At 45.5% G+C, this 17,525-nt stretch overlaps 1 protein-coding gene across 2 annotated transcripts in view; it reads right to left on the reverse strand.

Annotated features, from left to right (window-relative positions):
• GRM5 (glutamate metabotropic receptor 5) overlaps positions 1 to 17,525 on the reverse strand; it is a 580,379-nt gene that overhangs the window by 67,904 nt on the left and 494,950 nt on the right. For both annotated transcript variants that reach the window (XM_030200161.1, XM_030200160.1), the window contains exons 4-5: positions 7,388 to 7,634; positions 3,811 to 3,993 (exon numbers count right to left, since the gene is read on the reverse strand). In XM_030200161.1, the coding sequence (XP_030056021.1) occupies positions 3,811 to 3,993; positions 7,388 to 7,634 (430 nt within the window). The remainder of the gene's footprint in view (positions 1 to 3,810; positions 3,994 to 7,387; positions 7,635 to 17,525) is intronic.

Genomic DNA, 17,525 nt, shown 5'->3' on the forward strand with positions numbered 1-17,525 from the left:
CCCGAAAAGTATATTATCTATGCAATAGAGGAGAACCACAGCTGTTACTGTCTAAAGATACAACCACACAAACCACACACGTTCAGAGAAATTTCAATTTCTTTACCCAATTCAGATGTTGGTGGCATCAGGGCATCAGCACAGTGGCAGTTTCTCAAGAGACAGTAATGAGAGTCTGCATATTTTAATGAAATAATTATCAGTTATATATTACTGAAAGAGAGGGGGCCAGTGAGGAAACTCAAACAAAAGAAGGGTTAATTCAGAATTTCGAAAAATATGAAGGGTCTCTGCACTGTGTATCATTCATCTTATTTTACTTACTGAGGTCAACAAGTATCTTTTAGTCAAGCCTTAAAAGGTTTTCTTAACAAAGCAATTCTTCTTTTAAATTCTGTATTTATGTTGTGTACTTAGAGAGCATGAAAGATGACTTTTTTTACCAAACAACAGGAAAACCCAGAAAAATGGGCCTTTTAGGAGAGAGAGGATTGTATATTTCTATTGCCCAAAAGAGCAACACAATATTTCATACTGCAGGCTTGGCTACTAAAATAAAAAAAAATCCTATTAAGAGTAAGAAATAAATTTATGGTCCAGGCACAGTATTAAGAAGCTAAATTTGAGGCTTTCTTACATGGGGTAGGCTACAGATAAGATGGGTTAGGCTGCTCTTCTTCTTCTATGTATAAATAATGAAATAGTTCTCCTTTATACATTCATCAATGCATGGCCATTTAGAAAATGTTACAAAAAATTAAAACAGGATAGCCTCTGTCATGCAGCTATCCTCACTCAGTATCAAGACTGATTTTGTAAGGTGATTTAATATCATAGTGTGATACGTTGATGATTTCAAATTAATAAACCAGAGGTCTGCAAATTGGTAACTTGTGATTAAATTGTTTTGCAGATTCACCAGAGCGGGCTTTCTCATCACTTTGTGAAGCCTGACCTGGCAACACTAACCTCAGAAAAATATGACATTTCACTACCTTTCATTACTCCTGAGCCATTTTTTCTTGCAGGCATCTCGAAATCTGCCAAACTGAGGCAGAGAGTAGGTTTTTATTTATCATCAAAGTGTGAGAGAGAGAGAACTCTGAGTAAAAGGAAGGGGTTCTGTGCACTGAGCCCAATGTAATATAATGTGGACATATTAATCTCAGTTATTAGTAGTTAGTGGGCCCGATGATCAAAGGTAAATGCGGGTGTTAGAGGCCACTAGCTCTGGACTAGCGACCGCATTTACCTGCGCCCCCATGATCACCTGGTAAACAGCGCCGAGCAATGCAATAGCGCGAGCTCATTTAAATTAAATTTACATGAGCTCTGCTTGTATTCTGTCCCTATGGTCAGAGAACACGTTCTGATTGTAGGGGCAGAATAATGCCTTAACTCTATGCCAGCTCAGAGCTGGCGCTAGGTTAAGGCTCTGTTCCCTCCCCTCCCCATTAGAGTCAAGCAGCCTGGGCTGCCACTGTGTCCTGGGGGGTCCATAGGATCCCCCACCTCCAAAGTAAGGCCCTGGTGGCCTAATGCCCCCCTAAGCACACACCCCTGGGACAGCCCCCCATAACCCCCCCACAAAAAGTATACCTGGTGACCCAAGTGCACTGCTGATGCAAACCCCCACCCTCCTGGTGGTCTAGTGGCAAATCTGCCTGCCCCCCCTGTACCTCAGCATTGGAGGAGGGGTAGCATTCCCTCTTCTTTCCAGAGTCACCTTCAAAATGGTGGCACCCTGCCCTGCCCAATGCATGCCTTAGTTAGGGAATCTCCACTCAGTGCATCACATTCATAATTACATATAAGTATATGTAATACCCCATGGAATACTACTGGTGTGATGGATTTTTCCGGAGCCCTGGGGGGGAGGGGGGAAGGAGGTCCCTGCCAGAGGGCTGGAGTGGTGGGATGTCCCTGGGTGGGAAAAGCCCAGCCCATGGGGAGTAGTTTTGAAATGAAATGCAGAGAAATAGTGCCCTGGTTCTGAAGAGTGATGGGAGGGGGGGAAGAGTTTGGAAGGAGATAAAGCTAAAGTTATGCCCTTTAGGTGGGTCTTTGGTTGCCTGCAGGTCTGGAGTTGCCTGAACATCCTCTGCCATTGACCAGGAGGAGAGAAGAGGGGAGTCCTGAAAACTGGAGAGAGCCACTGGCTGAGAGGCAGGTTAGTGGCAATCTGGAGACAGTGTGCTACGGGTGGATAGAAGAAGGTCCAGCCTGGTGCCAGGGGACCAGAACCAGAGAGAGCTCATCCCAAAACTAAGGTGGACCAAAGGTAGGGTCATTGCTGGAGAAGGGTCAGATTGAGGAGGGGGGGGGGGGCTGAGCCCGCTAAAGTGAATCAGTGTTAAGAGGAGTACTGCTTTGGGGATAATATCTCTCTACAGGACAGGCACAGACAGGAGAAACTGTATATGTAATAGCCCTGAATGAGAATTCCCCTGTAGATACACCCAAGGAAGAGAGTGGAAAAGGTGTTTCAATGGGGAATAACAGAAGTTGGAATTTAAGGTTGCTTTGGAGTTTATTAAGTGACTGTACTGGAAAGGAGGTTAAAGTTAAAGTCAGCTTGATGTAGCAAATAAAAAGTTACGTTTCATTATTAAACCTTTGGAGTGCTGTGTGGTTCCTGGACTGAGGAGCTGAGCAGAACCCAGAACTAGTAAGAGAATCTGACCTCCCAACCCCCCCCCCCCCAGATCGCTATTTCAGACCATAGGACCACTCCCAAGCTTGACTGCAGGTGAATTGGAATGGATGAGTGAGGTGAGAGTGGCCTGATTGTGAAACTGAACTGAGATGTGTTTTGTGGCCTGGGGCTGAAGCTAGCGCACAGTGAGACCCAGGTTATAATAAGCATTGTCTTACTGGAATAGATTGTCTATCCATTGAGCCTAGTATCCTGTTTCCAACAGTGGTCATTCAATAAAAACAGTTTAAGTATATTTGCCCCCATTAATGATTTATGTTTTTGTTTTTTGTTTTTTACTTTTCATTGGCTATCTGTTCACATGTGTATACAGGACTGAGTCAATATTCTACACACTGAGGAGTGGCCTAGTGGTTAGGGTGGTGGACTTTGGTCCTGAGAACTGAGTTCGATTCCCACTTCAGGCACAGGCAGCTCCTTGTGACTCTGGGCAAGTCACTTAACCCTCCATTGCCCCATGTAAGCCACATTGAGCCTGCCATGAGTGGGAAAGCTCAGGGTACAAATGTAACAAAAATAAAATAGATACTATTGGAGATTCTACGTGGAATGTTGCTACTATTGGAGATTCTACATGGAATGTTGCTATTCCACTAGCAACATTCCATGTAGAAGGCTGCGCAGGCTTCTGTTTCTGTTCTGACGTCCTGCACGTACGTGCAGGACGTCAGACTCACAGAAGCAGAAGCCTGCGCGGCCACATCGGTGATCTGCAAGGGCCGACTTCTACATGGAATGTTGCTAGTGGAATAGCAACATTGCATGTAGAATCTCAAATAGTAGCAACAGTGGAGGAGTGGCCTAGCGGTGGACTTTGGTCCTGAGGAACTGAGTTCGATTCCCACTTCAGGCACAGGCAGCTCCTTGTGACTCTGGGCAAGTCAACTTAACCCTCCATTGCCCCAGGTACAAATAAGTACCTGTATACAATATGTAAGCCGCATTGAGCCTGCCATGAGTGGGAAAGCGCGGGGTACAAATTTAATAAAAATAAATAAAATAAAATTTCACTTAACTGTTTGCAACTTGATTCAGTTTCCAGCATATATGGCTGGACAAACGAAGAAACTCCCCACTACTGCTGCAAAATACACTGAAGGTTATTTACCTTAATCTGACCTTTCTCGCAAGGTTCACTGCAGATGGATCTAATGATTGTGTTTTTATTTGTCCAAATTTCATCATCATCCAGTTTTAGCTCGCCATTATCCCAGCTTCCAACATTGATATAATCAAAGTAATCTTTTCCCATTTTCTTAAAATTCATGATCTCGTACCTTGGAATAAGAAAACAACACCCAGTTGACAGCAAAGAGGAAGGAATCAAACTGAACATTGCAAAAGCACGAAAAACCAGAATATACAATTATCTTTGAGGCTATAAAACCTGACACACCTCCACATGTTTACTTTTAGTATCATACAGTACACCGATTACATTAGCATGTGTATTTCAGCAAGCTGCTGGAGGTGGCTCTCCAGGGGATAACTTATAAGAAATGGGTTTCTGTTCTGTGAAATTCAGTAATGTGAAAAGAAATTATGGAAAATCCTCCGTGCAGCATGAAGCAAAGTGCTGGAGAACAAATAGCTCCAGATGTGTGGCTCGGGAATTTTGAAGAACTGAAGCTTTACCCCGGGATTTCACATATGCCTCCAAATTCTATATAGTGTGACATTGGAGTGTAGGAGTAGCCTAGTGGTTAGTGCAACAGACTTTGAACCTGGGCAAACTGGGTTCAATTCCCACTGCAGCTCCTTGTGACCCTGGCAAGGTCACTTAACCTTCCTTTGCCCCAGGCAGGGCCACCAAGAGACTGGGCCCAGCCCCCACCCCACTCCCCCCTCCCCCCAAGGCATTCATACCAGGTTGTAGTTGGCCTCACCTAAATATAGTCATAGGAAACTGACACTGGGCTTATTACTACACCTAAATTTAGGCATATTCTATAAACCACACCTAACTTTAAAGTACTTTATAGACTATGTCTAGCCGTATTTGTTTTTGGGGGGGCACCAATTTTTTAGGTGTGATATATAGAATCTAGCCCATGGTGCCTAGATTTGGGTGTGCTCTTGAGATGAGTGTGCAACTTAATTGACTAATGAGCCAATTAACATCAATAATTGGGTCCTAAAAACCTATTGGCACCTATTAACATTTGTGCGTGCATCTGACTGCGCTATTTTATAAGGTATGGCATTTAACTCTATAGCGTGTAACTCAAAAAGGAGGAGAGGCGTAACCATGGGCATCTCACGGGTGTTCGAAAAAGTTATGACCATTGTTACAGAATACTGGCTCAGCATGTCTAACTTGGATGTCGGCATTTATACCAGTTTTCAGCAGGTGTATTCCGGTATGCAAAATTAGGTGCGGGAATCTGCGCTAAGTGAGATTCTATAAAGGGAGCACGCTTAGCGCTGATTTTCTCTGGTGATGAATTTTCAGCCCAATTTATAGAATTCCCCCTTAATGAAGAGAGGAGGCATTTTAATAAAGCAGGCTTTTGTGTGACTTGTTGGCAGGGAGAATTTTTCAATCTCCTAAACTCCAGTTCCAGAAAAGTACAGAACCATAGGGCAAATCTTTTATCCAAATAAAGCCCAAATATCCCCAAGCATTTTATTTTTCCATACTTTTGCAGGAATGAGGCTGGAAGGGAGTGAAATATAATTCTGTGACTGTTACTGCTAAAAATGACTGTCGGGCATGTTTATGAAAGTGTGGTAGGTTGTTGGATATACCAATGGTTAACAGCAAAATTAACACTCAGTCCAGCAAATTCTATATATGTTGACTAAAGTTATGCATGCAATTCTTGCCATGCGGTCGAATTGCATGCATAACTTAATTGATGAACGAGCCAATCAGCACCAGTAATTGGTCCCTAACAAGAAATTAATGGCACTAATTGGCAACAATTAGAATTTACGCACACTACTCGCTAATGGCCCTGTTTACTAAGCCACACTGGATGTCTCTAGCATTAGCGCGCACTAAAAAGTTAGCGCGCCTACAGTGCGGCTTAGTAGACAGGGCCATTAGTATATTTTATAAAATGGTGCACGTAAATTTTACCATGTGGATCTAAAAAGGGGGTGTGGCCATGGGAGGAGCATGGGAGTGTCATGGACATTCCTTAAATTTACGCACTGAATTATAGAATGCACCTGCTCTGTGCCTAACTTAGGTGTCGCATTTACACCAAGTTTTATTTGGTGTAAATTGCCGTGACTAGATTTAGTCACAGGGATGGGCATTAGGCATAGTCTATAAACTCTGCCTACTTTTAGGTGAAGTTTATAGAATATGCCTAGGCGTATCTTTTTTGGCATCGATTTTTTAGGCATGATATATAGAATCTAGCCCAGTAAGTGCAAAGGCTCTTGGAGATGTGTCCAGCATTCCTCCTGCAGTTCGTACACAAATTACCTTCCATGTGTGTCACGTACCTGAGACATCAAGGTTGGAGCCAAACCTTCTCCCCTCAACGAACTGTATACTTCTTTTGACTTCCACTCTTGGGCGCACCTACACTTTAGGCATGTCTACACTTTGGGCACACCTACTCTGACGTCAGACGCCTCACTTTAAAACCAGGAAGTTCTCCCTACTTCGTTGCTTCAGCTACGACCTTTTGGTGTCTGGTGCATTTACTTGTTGCTGTTCTGTCTGACCTGACTTCTGCCTGAACCTGACCATTGCTGGATCGCTGCCTGACCTGACTTCTGCCGGACCTGACCACTGCTGGATGCTGCCTGACCTGATTTCTGCCTGGTATTGACTTCTGCTCTGCACTGTCTTCGCCTCCTTCTGTCTGAGCGAGTCCTCTTTCTCACCTGACTTCCTAAGTCCTGTTGACCACCTGAACCTAGGGGCTCAACCGCTGGGGAATGGTGGTTGCCGCAGGTGAAGCATGAGTTACTGACTGCTGGTTGTTTGATCAGCACAAGAGCTTTCTACTCAGTGGCGTAGCTACGTGGGGCCTGGGGGCCTGGGCCCCCCTGCTGATGACCCTCTCAACCCACCCTCTTGCCGTTGCCATCGTCTGCCTTTGCTGGGGGGACCCAACCCCGCCAGCCGAGATCCTTTCTTTCCGCAAAAGGCTTCCTTCTGTTCTGACGTCCTGCACGTACAACATGAGGACGTCAGAAAGAAGGAAGCTTTTTGCGGAAAGAAGAGGACCTCGGCTGGCGGGGGTTGGGGTCCCCCACCAGCAAAGGTAGTGACGGCGGGTTGGCAACGGGAGGGGGGTTGAGAGGGTCGTCGGCAAGGGGGGCAAAGTTGTTGGTGGTGTGGCGGCGGGGTCGCCAATGGCGCGGGGGGGGGCTAAATGTGCCCCCTCACCTTGGGCTCTGGACCCCCCTCCCGCCAAAGTCTGGCTACGCCCCTGCTTCTACTCCTGACATTGTGACAATTAGGCATATTTTCAAAGCACTTAGCCTTCCAAAGTTCCATAGAAACCTATGGAACTTTGGAAGGCTAAGTGCTTTGAAAATATGCCTGAATGTGTTGCTGTCAAGTGCAGTTAGTAAAACTGGACCTTAATGCAGCTTAGTAAACATGCAAAGGCTTAGTAAACAGGGTCAAAGGCAGTGCTGGTTAACAATGGCATATATAATGCTATATTAGCTCTAATGAAAAAACAAAACAAAACTGTACAGTACCTTCCTGGTGAGTCTCCATTCTCGTCAAATAAGATCATATCCCCAGAAACTCCTGTGAAATTTGCCTTCATGAGACAGTCTAGAAGTTTCTGCCCATCAATTGGTTTCATGGCATCACAGAGCCCTGCTTGGCCTGGGCATAACGACAACTGCATGTTATGGAGACCATAAGCCATGGCGTATATTGCATTCATCACAAATCCCATCTTGGAGTCTTGGACATACTGGGTTTTCAGAGTCAATCGACCTAAAAAGACATGAATTACAAAGACTGAGAAATGCCATTTTTCAGCGGTAATGGTTACATTTCTTTACCTGATCATACATTTATCCCAAATGCAGCGACAAATTTCCTTGTCTAAATCTGTCTTTCTCTACCAGATTAAATTTATGTTATTTGATTCAGAGGTGGCAGGAGTTTTGGGGAGGCGAAAGGTTATTTTGCTGGAATAAACTGTGGAGAAGGTAAAAGAACTGGCTATTATTGAAAATTGAAATAAACTGTCAGCAAAGGAAAGTAAAAGTTACAAACTGTAATATGAGATCATCTGTAGTATTCAAACTGGTGACTTTACAGGTGCATATTTGGCCTTTGGCCAGAAAGTGTAGAACATAGGAGGGTTCATGGTGTCAGTGGGAGGAACTGGTAGCAACAGGAAACCTCCTCTGACTATAATAAAACAAGAACTAAGTCCATAACAACCGTGTTTTTCCCCTAAAATAACACTGTCTTATATTAATTTTTGCTCCCCAGACCCTCTAGGTCTTATTTGCAGGGGAGGCCTTATTTTTCGGGGAAACATCGGTCGCCCCCCCCCCCCACCTGAGGGTCGCCCCCCCAACCGAGATCACCGGCTCCCCCCCCCTCGATCGCCGGCTCCCCCCGCCCTCAGTCTCCTCCCCGAACTAACCTCTTAAACGCTTCGTTCACCATTCATCCTTCGCACTCGCAGCAAGCAGCAGGGCAGGCCACCTCCTTCCTTCCGTGTCCCCCTCGCCTGACGTAACGTACGTCAGGCGAGGGTGGACACGGAATGAATGAGTGCCTGCCCTACTGCTTGCGGCGAGTGCGAAGGGAAAAGGAAGCGTTTAAGAGGTTAGTTCCGGAGCGACTGAGGGCGGGGGGAGCCGCCGATCGAGGGGGTGAGCCGCCGATCTCGGGTGGGGGGCGGACCCTGATGTTTCCCCCCAAAAATAGGCCTCCCCTGCTAGGTCTTATTTTCGGGGGGAGTCTTATATTTTCAAATTGCAGCAAGACCTCTACTAGGTCTTATTTTCGAGGATGTCCTATTTTCGGGAAACACAGTAGTGACATAGGAGATGATGGCTGAAAAAGATCTGTGGTCCATCCAGTCTGTCCAATGTCTATCTTTTAGAATTTCTTCTTCACGGCCTCTGATCTCTCTAAACTAGCGAGAGCCTTCAGGTCAAGCCTTATCAATAGGAATCTCGGAAAAACTGAGAGCCTGAAATTCAGACCGTGGGAGTTAGCCCAGCTATTCAATGCCGGGACATTTATGGTGACTGCCATAGAATATCTGGCTTATTTTTGGTTGGTTCAAACTTAACTGTCCAAGCCGATATTCAGTGCTGGCTGGTTAAGTTTGAACTGGCCAAACATAGGCGCTGAAAATCGTGCGATATAACCAGCTATCTGCTAGCCGCTAACTGCAAATTTTCAGCTAGTCATGGCTGGCCATGTCCCGCTGAAAATTTGTGGCTAGCTGGTTACGGGGCAGACTGGATGGACCGTGCAGGTCTTTTTCTGTTGTCATCTACTATGTTACTATGTTTTTTAATCAGCCAGGTGCTGATCCAGGCAGGTTAAATGCTTCTGAATATTAGAGGGAGGGGGGAGGGGAGTAAGTCTCCTTGCTATGTCACCCAGACTAGTTTACTGTTAGGCATAGGGAGTGAGATTTGAGTCTTCAGGAATCAGAACCTAGAAGTTGCTAAAGTGTTTGGATGTGTTAGGGCGGAGGTCCCTCCGCATCCCTTCTGATCACACAAAGGAGAGGGGAAAACTGGACTATACTTGCACATTTCATCAAGATACTCTCCGGCAGTGGTCATTTCGGGCACGTAAGAAAAACACGTCCAAGAGAAGGACGCCCATCACAAAATCTGAAGAAAAAAACGTCCAAGTGCTCGTCAGGAACGCTCTTTTTTTTTTTTTTGAGAATGAGGATGTGTATGAAGCTATCTTTGGCATGCGCAGAGCAGTCAGCATAATGATTGGCTGCTCAGCTGGCCAATTTAGGAAGGAAATCGCGTGCAAATGAGCTAACAGCGAGCAGCTCATTTGCATGCGATTTCCTTCACGCATGCCCGTTTTTTACCAATTCGCTAAGGGATCGGTAAGCGAAGGGCTCTTTCCGTGGAGTTAGTGCATCTGGCTGAAAGACTCTTGTAATCCTGTCAGATGCCTTCTGGATATATATCACAGCTGATGTCCAGACAGAAAGTCTTATGATGTCATTCAACATGTGACCAGTTACCATGCTCCATCTCAAAACTAGATGAAACCAGTTTTCAGCTATCCCTGAGTTTTCATTGGGTCGAGTACACCCCACCCGACTTCAGCCTATGGTCCAACAAGAGATTATAAAAAGCCTGGAAAATGCCCAGTTCGCTCTCTCTTGTTCTCTTGCTTCTCCGCTCTGCCTCTTGCCTCTCTGCTGGACTTCACACACATCTAAAATAAAACTTTCTCCAGGCTCCAGCAACAACTCTGCAACAAAAGACTTCTTTAGCAGCGAGGATCTCCTTCATCACTCCAACCAGCACCCTCCACCAAAGTGAGTTACCATTACCCAGCTTAATTTATAATTCAGACTTTTTAATCTTGAAAAGCTCATTTCCCCTTGTGAAAGGTTCCTAAAAACTGCCTCTTTCTTGTAACATTATTACATTGCCTGTATTGTAAATAAACATTTTAAGGTTAAATATATGGTCCTTATGTTCTGAGCACATGTCCTTAAACCTTACAGTGCAGGTTAATGTAATTCAACAAATATAGTATTTATTTCCCCCTTTTCTTACATATTCTTATTCTTATTATATCACCTTATATTTAATTGGTGGAGAATAGAATATAGAAGAATAGAAATAGAATATATTATATTTATTATTTGTACATTTTTCAGCATGAGCCCTTACTGCTAATTCAATGGGTGGTATTAAGGGCTCAGGCCATAAATAGACGTGTGCTGGTTTTCATTTTGCCGCACATCCATTTCCCAGTCCAAACCCCCCCTTTTTTTCCAGATGTGGTGGAGAAATGGTCCAGCGCGCATCCAATACCGCATGCCACGTTTTGGTGCGCCTCAATGAATAGTTAAGCTCTGGAACTCGCTGCCAGAGGATGTGGTATCAGCGGCTAATGCATCTGGGTTTAAAAAGGTTTGTACAAGTTCCTGGAAGAAAAGTCCACAGTTTGCTATTGAGATACACATAAGGAAAGCCAGTGCTTATCCCTGGGTTCAGTAGAATGAATCTTGCTGCTGTTTGGGATTCTGTCAGGTACTTGCAGGGTTTTTTTTGAGGGGGTACTTGGGGGTACTGAGTACCAGCACCTTTTCTATTGTCTGCTAAATTTGACCCATGGTCCCCAAGTTTTAATGAAAGAGCTCAGGCTCTACACACCAATTCTGTCTTTGTCATAGATTCTGTGACTGGTTGCAGGGGGCCTGGCTATTGTGGGGTGGGTCCCTCAGTGATCACCCCACCCCTGAAGGGTGGCCTGGCATTTGAGTACTGGCACCTTTTTTGCTAGAAAAAATGCACTGGGTACTTGTGACCTGAATTGACCACTGCTGGAAGCAGGACACTGGGCTAGATGGACCATTGGTCTTAGCCAGTTCGGCTATTCTCATGTTTTTATGTTCATACCCATAGGAGTCACCTTTTTAAAATTATTGAGGGTGCTAATCCCAATGGAAATTATCTCTCCCTGGACAAGGTTAAGGCGTTTCTTCAATATTGGGGGTGCTCAAGCACCCATAGCACCCACACAGCTGGCGCCTATGTTCATACCCACCACCTCCCCAGGGGTAGACCAAGACAGTTTGCAGCCTGAGGTGAGGGGATGGTCTGCTGCCTGAGGTGAGAGGATGGTCTGCCACTCTGCTGCTTCACTCCCCCCTGCGCTGCTCCCCCCCCCCCCGTCTGACATCTCCCCTCTTCCTTCCTTTCCTGAAAATGTACCTTCTTTTCTGGATTTCCAAAAGTTGGGGCCTGCCACTGGTCCTGGCCCCTTCTCTTTACTGCCCTGCCTCTGAGGAAACAGGAAGTATGTCAGAGAGGCAGGCCGTAAGAGAGAAAGGGTCAGTGGCAAGCCAGCGTTTGGGAACCGCTGGCCGCCCTGTCTTTTGGAAAGCAAGAAAAGAGTATAATTTGGGGAAGGAAGGGGAGGGGGCAATGCCAAAGCGCGGCGGTCATGGGGGTAAATGCTGCTCCAAAAGAGTACTGCCTCAGGTGGCCTAATGGTAGGGCCTCCACAGCACCTCCCATGGAAAAACATTCCAGGCATCTACCACCCTCTCTGTGAAAAAAATATTTCCTGATGTTGCCCCCTTGCAGCTCCATTAGCATCTTTATTGAAAAAAATGTACAAGGCTCGGCTAAGTCAATCTATGTGTTTTTTTTTCCAATTTATACATCTATTGAAATAATACATATATTTTTAGAAAAATATAAACGAAATGTTCTCAGTGTTTTTGTATGAAATCCTGTACAGTTGTGCTTCCCTTATTTGTCCTCTAGTTTCTCAAATAAGGATATGCAGTATGTTTTTCCCGCAATAGGCTGCTCTGCTTGGTTTCCCCCATACAGCAGTGGTACTATGCTCTGGATGTAGTTCATGCCACAGGACATGTTACTTGTTAGATCATTTACCATATCTTGTTCTGGTTCTTCATCCCCTGGGACTGGGGAATGCAGAGGCCAAGCTTGATGTAAGCATTAGCATTTTGCGCAGAGTCTAGGATGTTCCTTTTATCTACCTGACCTTCCTGTGCTAAGGGTGAGTGTTGTACCTTAATTGACAGTGTTATATCACAACATTAAGCTATGTGGGCTCAATAGATGTCCTACAAACATGTAGATAACTAGTTGTAAAGAAGCATTGAGAGGGACCGTGATTGAACTCCCTTAACTAGTGAGTGCAAAAGGCAGTACAAGACTTATGCTAACAAGGCTTAAAGGCCACCCTTTTCCTTCTCATGCAAAGGGAATCATAGGAGCTGACTCTGGTGGTGCTTGAGCACCCCCAATATTGAGAAAGTTCCATGTATGTGTCCAGGGAGGGGTTATTCCATTGGGCTTAGCACCCCCAATAATTTTGAAAAGTTGGCTCCTATGATGGTCAGCTCCAAATGCATAAGTCATTATAATTGTGTATTGCCTGCTTTTCTGTTGTTCCACCTCAATTTATCTGACCTGTTACTTGAGGAGGTCCCTTGACATATATGTCTTATATTGTATGACTAGAATGCTGCCTAATGGGGTGTTAAACTAGTCTGGACACATGTTTTCCCTATAAATAATGGCTTATAGAATTTTCTTTTAGGAAACCATTCAAAAAAACGTTTTTTAAACCCTGCTATGCTAGATGGCTGTGTAGAGACAGTTCATTAAACCGCTGGATGCTGTGTTTGCCCTATGGTGGTGACATTTGTGGTGGTTAAACCTTTACTGAGTAAGGCACATCATGCTACATGGCAATTGTCAGTGCTACTCTATACCATGCAACCACGTTCGATGTATGATTGATTTGGAAACAGAGTACATTTGCCAAATGGTGACAGATCAAGACAGCAGGACATAAGTACAGTTTCTTTATTCAAGTCTATGTTGACAGCTTTGGTTCCAGGGCACCATTTAGGTACACATTGTACAGATGTTAGTGGGAAGACTGCATGAAAATTGGGCTTATTAATCCAAAGCCAGTCAGTTATATGAGTGAGTTCAGAATAACGATCAGAGAGATTGGCCTACAACTAGAAACTTATCCAGATCCTCTGTGAGCACTACTATATTATAGTCTTGGAGGGGCACAATCGAACGTCGCTGGCAAAATAGGTCGCCGCGATCTATTTTGGCAACGGCGCACAGCTGGCCAAAACCGTATTATTGAAAAAGATGGCTGGCCATCTTTTTTTTTCGATAATACGGTGTAGCCCGGCCAAATGCCAGAGTTCACCGGGTTTGAGATGGCCGGTTTTGTTTTTCAAGGCATTTGGTTGTGGGAGGAGCCAGCATTTGTAGTGCACTGGTCCCCCTGACATGCCAGGACACCAACCGGGCACCCTAGGGGGCACTTCTAAAAATTGAAAAAAAATATACAAATAGCTCCCAGGTGTATAGCTCCCTTACCTTGGGTGCTGAGCCCCCCAAATCCCCCGCAAACCCACTCCCCACAACTCTACACCACTACCATAGCCCTTATGGGTGAAGGGGGGCACCTACATGTGGGTACAGTGGGTTTGGGGGGGGTTTGGAGGGCTCAACACTTAGCACCACAAGTGTAACAGGTAGGGGGGGGGGATGGACCTGGGTCTGCCTGCCTGAAGTGCACTGCACCCATTAAAAACTGCTCCAGGGACTTGCATACTGCTGTAAGGGAGCTGGGTATGACATTTGAGGCTGGCATACAGGCTGGCAAAAAAGGTTTTTAGTTTTATTTTTTTAGTGTGGGAGGGTGTTGGTGACCACTGGGGGAGTATGGGGAGGTCATCCCCCATTCCCTCCAGTGGTCATCTGGTCAATTGGGGCACCTTTTTGAGGCTTGGTCGTGAAAATTAAAGTACCACGTAAACCCAGCGAAATACTGATTAACACAGCTTTTTTTTTTTCATTATCCGTGAAAGCTGGCCATCTAGTAGCCACGCCCATGCCCACCCATGTCCCGCCTTCACTACGCCGCCGACACGCCCCCTTGAACTTTCACCGGCGCGGCGACAAGAAAGCGGCGATGGTGTCAAAAAAGCAGCTTTCGATTATACCGATTTCGCCGCTTTTGCAAGATCGCCGGCCATCTCCCGATTTATGTCGGAAGATCGCCGGCGATCACTTTCGAAAATAAGCCTGATAACCACATAAATTCAGGCGTCTAAATGGATGCAAAAAGCTGGTTTGGATTGTCCTGACGTTTTGTTTTAATGTCTGTTGTCATCTGTGTTTAAATTTGGAACATTTCCTTGTGGCTAGGATCTACGTTACATGGTGCCCATACTGTCCTCATATGTACATTGGTAGTGTGAACTATTTTGTCCCTCAACAAATACTGGTCCAAAAGTATAAATGTAGCAAATAAGTTTGAGCTGTGGGGTACTATAATTGAAACACTGTGAAACGTTGTCAGCAAGGAGGAGATTCCCAAACAAAAATCATGGGGGGCAGCCTATGGGAAGGCAAGTAAGCTGCAGGAGGAAGGTGCAGAAGGAAGGTGGAGCTAGAATCATTGCACCACTGCAGGGGACAGGAGAGAGTACAGCACCATGATTCCTGTGCATACGCAGAACATAGACACTTACCAAGAGACTGTTCTACACATGTGCTAGGCACTTTCTCTACCAAGCTACTTATTAAGTTTATGTGAATCTCATTTGCATGTGATTTCCTTTGAGCATTGCTTTATTTCAAAATCGGTAACTTCTACAGGCACGGTTTTTAACAGGGACTTTTGAGCATTGGCCTCTGAGTTACAAAGCCACAGATCTTTTATAGGCCAGGACATACCTCAATGACACCACATAGGAACTGTGGAACTGAAGTGCTCTCCTCCAACAAAGAGGTGAGCCCACCACAGCAGTTCTCCTGGCATCTAGGGTCTTGATCACCACTCTCTCTTAATGTTGGCATTTTTACAGAATATAGATTTTTCTGACATCTATCTTCCGTGATCACATTTGGAAGTCTAATTTAGGATGGCCTTATATGAGAAACTGCATTGCTTCCAAAGAACTGGGAGGACCTCTTTGGGTTTGGTCTGAGATGGTTATACGCTGGCTGCAAGGAACAGACTATCAAGAAACTTCAAACAGCCCAGAATACCGCAGCCAGACTCATATTTGGCAAAACAAAATATGAAAGCGCGAAACCCCTACGAGAAAGACTTCACTGGCTCCAGTGGTGTGCTGGTAAATGTTTAACAACAGGCTCTCTCCCCGGTCCCCCTCTGCGCCCCCCCGTCCCCCTCTGTGCCCCCCCCCCCAAAAAAATTGCAGAGCTTACTATAGCCGGAAAGAGAGCCTGGGTGGGGGGTGGCAATGCATTATCCAGGAAAAAAAATTAAATGATCCCAGGTTCCAATCTAATTCATGTTTAATGTGGGATAAAATGCCATAAATAAGTAAATAAATATAAAGTTTTAATGTTGAGCACCTGATTCTCAAAGTGAACATATTCCAAACACTATAATGAAAATAAAATGATTTTTTTTTCTACCTTTGTTGTCTGGTGACTGTTTTTCTGATCATGCTGGCCCAGTAACTGATTCTGCTGCTATCTGTCCTCTTAACTCCGTTTCCAGGGCTTCCTTTCCATTTATTTCTTTCCATTTCTCCTTTCTTCTTCATTTCGGGTCCTCAGCTTCTGCCTATTTTCTTCATCCATGTGCAGTTTTTCTCCTCTCTTCCTTTTCCCTCATCTCCTCTCCTTACTTCCTCACTCTTCTCTCCCCTCCATCCATGTCCAGCATTTCTTCTCTCTCCCCTCTTCTCCCCTGCCCTGCATGCACCCATGTCCAGCAGTGACCCTCCTCTCCCCTGCCCTCCATAAACCCATGCCCAGCAGTGACCCTTCTTTCCCCTGTCCTCCATCCACCCATGCCCAGCAGTGACCCTCCTCTCCCCTGCCCTCCATCCACCCATGCCCAGGGACTCCCTTCTCTCCCCTGCCACCCCTCCCGCGTTGTTCACCGGCAACTTCTCCTCCCTCCCTCCGGATCTGTCCCTCACCGACCTGACTCTTCTAATTCTTCGGCGGGCGCTACCAGCGCTGACTCTCCCCTGCCGGTTTGCGCTTCAAAATGGCCGCCAAGACTTCAGTAGAAGTCTCGCGAGGCCGCCTCTGGAAGTCTCGGCAGCCATTTTTAAAGTGCAAACCGGCAGGGGAGAGTCAGCGCTGGTAGCGGGCAGGCAAGACTGCCTGCCCCGCCGAAGAATTAGAAGAGTCAGGTGAGGGGACCGGATCGGGCGCGAGGGAGGAGAGCCGGCTCGCAGTGGGAAACAACCGCTCGCAAGTCGGTACAAAATGTAACAACCGGTGTGAGCTGGCTCCAGCACACCACTGACTGGCTCCCACTTAAAGAGCGTATCGCGTTCAAGATCTGCACGATTGTTCACCAAATCATCCATGGAGATGCCCCGAGCTACATGCTAGACCTCGTGGACCTGCCTCCCAGAAATGCTAAAGATCAGCCCGCAAATTCCTTAATCTGCACTTCCCCAACTGCAAAGGATTAAAATACAAGCTATTTCATGCGACTAGCTTCTCCTACATGCGTACCCAACTATGGAATACACTACCAACTGACCTGAAAACGATTGACGACATTACTAACTTTCGCAAGTCTCTGAAAACCTATCTCTTCAACAAGGCCTACAGTGGGAATCCATAGCTTAAGCATAATACCTCACCACGTCACCCTACTCTGCTAGATATCTTTCTAGAACTTTGTTTAGCTCTTTTCTCTTCATCCATGATCTTGTTGTAACACCAAATGTATCTGTCTCCTGGAATGGTGATGCCACAACAGGTTTTTGTAAGCCACATTGAGCCTGCAAATAGTTGGGAAAATGTGGGATACAAATGCAATAAAATAAATAAATGGTTGGACACCCTGCTTACTATTAACACCAGCAATTCAGAATATATATGAAAGTGTACACCCCTGATGCAGGCGGCAGCATCAAAGTGGGTTTTTTTTAAATGAATTTTTATTGTTCACTGGATTGATGGTATTGACTGAAAGTAACTCCAACTGGACTGGTTCGTATGCAATAGTTTTATGCTTTATTAGTTTTATTAATTAAAGGACCATTTTACTAAGCAGCGCTAAAAGGGGGCAGCGCTATCCCCGCCTTCCCGCGCGCTGAGGCCACATTTTCCATTTTTCCTATTAATAGCCACACGC

The sequence above is a fragment of the Microcaecilia unicolor genome, chromosome 4 (assembly GCF_901765095.1).
Source record: "Microcaecilia unicolor chromosome 4, aMicUni1.1, whole genome shotgun sequence".
Taxonomy (NCBI): domain Eukaryota; kingdom Metazoa; phylum Chordata; class Amphibia; order Gymnophiona; family Siphonopidae; genus Microcaecilia; species Microcaecilia unicolor.